Source organism: Neophocaena asiaeorientalis, unplaced genomic scaffold (assembly GCF_003031525.2).
Source record: "Neophocaena asiaeorientalis asiaeorientalis breed wild unplaced genomic scaffold, Neophocaena_asiaeorientalis_V1.1 scaffold43, whole genome shotgun sequence".
NCBI lineage: Eukaryota > Metazoa > Chordata > Mammalia > Artiodactyla > Phocoenidae > Neophocaena > Neophocaena asiaeorientalis.
In genome coordinates this window covers 64,563-67,734 of record NW_020173674.1, presented here as the reverse complement: position 1 = coordinate 67,734, position 3,172 = coordinate 64,563, and the positions used below count along the sequence as shown (strand labels likewise).

The following is a 3,172-nucleotide window of genomic DNA, read 5'->3' as shown; positions in this document are numbered from 1 at the left end:
GACAGAGCAAGGCATTAGTTATAGAAACATTCTCAAACCACGCTGGAAAACATGTTCACACAGGTGATGTAATGGAGGCCAACCCTGGAGTGGCCCCCTGCACACTAGGGCTACCCCTTGTGACTCCGGAGGCGGGGGGCCCACACTCCTGCTACCTCATCACTGAGCCTGGCGGCTCCTCCCCACTGCAGGGACAGCCACAAAGGAGGCGTCTGCCTGTGGCTGGGCACCCCCATCGATGACAGTGCTCTGTGACAGTCTTCACAGCAAGAACAACAGTCCCTACTCCAAACTGAATCCCACCCCCACCCCCAATTAAAGGCAGGTCTTCTCAGCTGCCAGTTTTATCAGCCGTGAAACACCTCTCCATACAGGTCAGGGCAGGGGAGACTAGGTGAGGATGTCGTGGGCCTGGTGTTCCACCAGCATCTCCATGCTCTTCACGTCGGTGCACCAGAACTCCAGGCGGTCCTTCATCCCCTTGATCTGAGGGCAAACCAGGACACACGTGTGTTAAGGCCCTTGGGAATCACAGCACCTGATGGGGCAGTCCTAAATTTCCAGCTAATCCTTTCAGGCAGCATTAATAAAAAGGACATCAGAGCTGGGAAAGCAGGGTGTGTGAGATGGGATTATCCCAGCCAATTCTTATCAGAAAGACATGAGGAAAAACTTGCGTGAAACAAAACAGGCAAGAATAGAGGAAATCCACAGGATTAAATTTCCAGCAAATATAAATAAGATGGATATGAGCTCAAATCACGGAACCAGGAAAGTATTTGATCGGAGCACCAAATTAAAGATTAAAAGACATCAGCACAACCAGCACTGTTCTCACGATACGCTTTAAATGCAGGGCTCAAATCTCAAGCTTGCATTCAATTGGGTTCTTTGAAAAGCCCTTAGTCCCTAGAGCAGTAATTCATTCTCCGAAATCTCCTGTCTAATAATGCTTTCTTCCTAAGTGGCTTCCATCCAAATGAAACTAAGGCAGCACAGATACAACCCAAAACACCCACAAAGCTGAACTATGTATTTCAAGCACATCACCTGTTGCAAATCCAACACGCGGGGCTGCACCCAGGTCATGTGAACCCTCTTATCCACCTCGTCAATACTGCCTTTCACCAGCCCCACCGAGAGGGCCTTCATCACCAGCAACTCCACCTGTGCAGAGAGGGGGTCGTGTAAGACACCCTGGTGCCCACAGGCACATACCTGCAGACCCCGCCGGCTGTGAAACACGAGGGGAACGAGGAGCAGTTTCTTTCTGTGATCTCACACAGGAGTCCTGACCGCCCCCGAGGAGCAGCTTCGCTGCTGCACCAACCCGAGTCTAAGAACTTTTTACCTCGTTCACGGTGATTTTAGCACTTTTGGCAATTTCTTCAAAAGTGAGTTGTCTGTGATTGGCAGGTCGTGTGAAAGTCATCTGAAAAAAATTTTTGTTTATTAACTATTTTTCCAAAAAAAGATTGTCAGAGAACTGATTGATAAGGGATATGTCTGTCAATACTTGCTCTGAAAATACAGATCTTATCAGTACCACACATACTAAAACTTTCTTAATATTAATCATATATCTTATCTCACTAAGCTTTCAAATCCTAGATAAGAAGGTGAAGTACGCTTTATGGTAGTTTTCTACAAGAGTCACTATTCGTGAGGCTGAGGCTGCCACGTGCCAGGGTTGTACCTGGAGCTGGGGATTCCGTGGGGAACTAGAAACACAAAGTCCCTTTTCTCAAGAAGCTTAAATTCTACTGTGGGAAACCGGATGAGCATGCAAAGAACGGCAAGTGCAATGAGGTGGCAGCTCCCGTAGCGCAGGTGGTTGGGGAATACCTCTCGGAGGCGGCGTCATCTAAGCTGAGAGCCAAACACAAACTAAAAAAGCAAGTGGTGGCAGAGGAAGAGGAAAGGTGCTGGAGGGGGTGCGGGACAGGAGAGCTAGCAGCCCAGCTCAGGCTGCGCCGAGGGCCTGGAAGTGGGCGGGGCCTCGCTTACCTCCATGAGACACAGCAACTGGATTTTCCTCAGAAGCTGGGCCTCGCTGGCTGCTAAATCAGGCTGCAAAGCGAAACGGTACCAGTTACCTGACCTGGCTTTGAAATTCTTTCTACAGCCGTCAACTGAACAAAAAGAAACTGGTCAGGTCCAAACACTTTAGATCACTGAGGCTCATTATTTGCTTCAAGGGATCTGAACTTCACTTTTCTCAGGAAATCATTAGAAGAGTGCTTAGTTGAAGGCCTAAGGATTTTCCAAGACAAGGAGTTTACAAGGTAGGATTTGTGCTGCTGTCACCAACACCAGGGAGCAGGGCCACAGGGTGTATGCAGGTGCTGCAGAAGGGCTCCTCGCGAGGAAAGGCGGGGAGGGCCCAGCCAACGCCTGAGCGGGTCTGGGTGCACTGCCTGCTCAGTCAGCTGGGTGTCAATGGGGCCTCTGAGGGACACACCGCTGGAGTTCCGGAGACTTGTTCTGAACTGAAAGAGTAAGTTACTAATTTGTCACGAAAAGTGGCACTGTCATGAGAACCAGAATGCACCTTCTGCACGACCTGTACAACCTCCTTGCAGTTGTGTCTAAAGGCTATTTGCTGAGCACAGAGCCAAACCGTGGAGAGCGGCTTCCTTGATTCAGACGTTTAGTAGCTCAGACCCCGACACGGGCAGCCCTGGCAGCGACACTTCTGCTACAGCTGTGGACAAGTCAAGCTCTTCAGAAAGGGCCCCTCCCCCTGAACGAGCTCTTGCTGCCTGGACAGATACTGCTGGCAAGCACCTCTCAAGTTCTCACTCTTCCTGACATCTCCGTGCCAGCCGTCTTTCTTTCTGAGTGGCACACCTTCCTGAGACGCCAACACACAGGCCTCGTTAGGCTGGCTGCATCTGCTTTCTTCACAGCCCATTGTTATCTACTCTGTGCCCTTATGTGTGAGTCCTACAAGTTCACCTTGAACTTTGAGAAGATGGAAAGTTCCAGAAAAGTACAAAGACTATAACACAACCATAATTCCTATCACCATTAACATTTTAGTAATTATTTGCTTCTAATAATTTCATTTAAAAAGAATAACCTTACTGTTAAACTTCAAATCCTTGTTAAGTGCTCTCCTCACTGACTCCCACTCAGCACAGGCTCCTTCCCTCTCCCCGGCCCCTCCCCC

General features: G+C 49.4%; 1 protein-coding gene across 1 annotated transcript in view; it reads right to left on the bottom strand.

Moving 5' to 3' along the window:
* PSMD13 (proteasome 26S subunit, non-ATPase 13) overlaps positions 1-3,172 on the bottom strand; it is a 10,509-nt gene continuing 7,337 nt past the window's right edge. Inside the window, exons 10-13 of the mRNA XM_024749311.1 lie at positions 2,008-2,070; positions 1,352-1,432; positions 1,051-1,167; positions 1-486 (exon numbers count right to left, since the gene is read on the bottom strand). Of these exons, the coding sequence (XP_024605079.1) occupies positions 391-486; positions 1,051-1,167; positions 1,352-1,432; positions 2,008-2,070 (357 nt within the window). The 3' untranslated portion in view covers positions 1-390. The remainder of the gene's footprint in view (positions 487-1,050; positions 1,168-1,351; positions 1,433-2,007; positions 2,071-3,172) is intronic.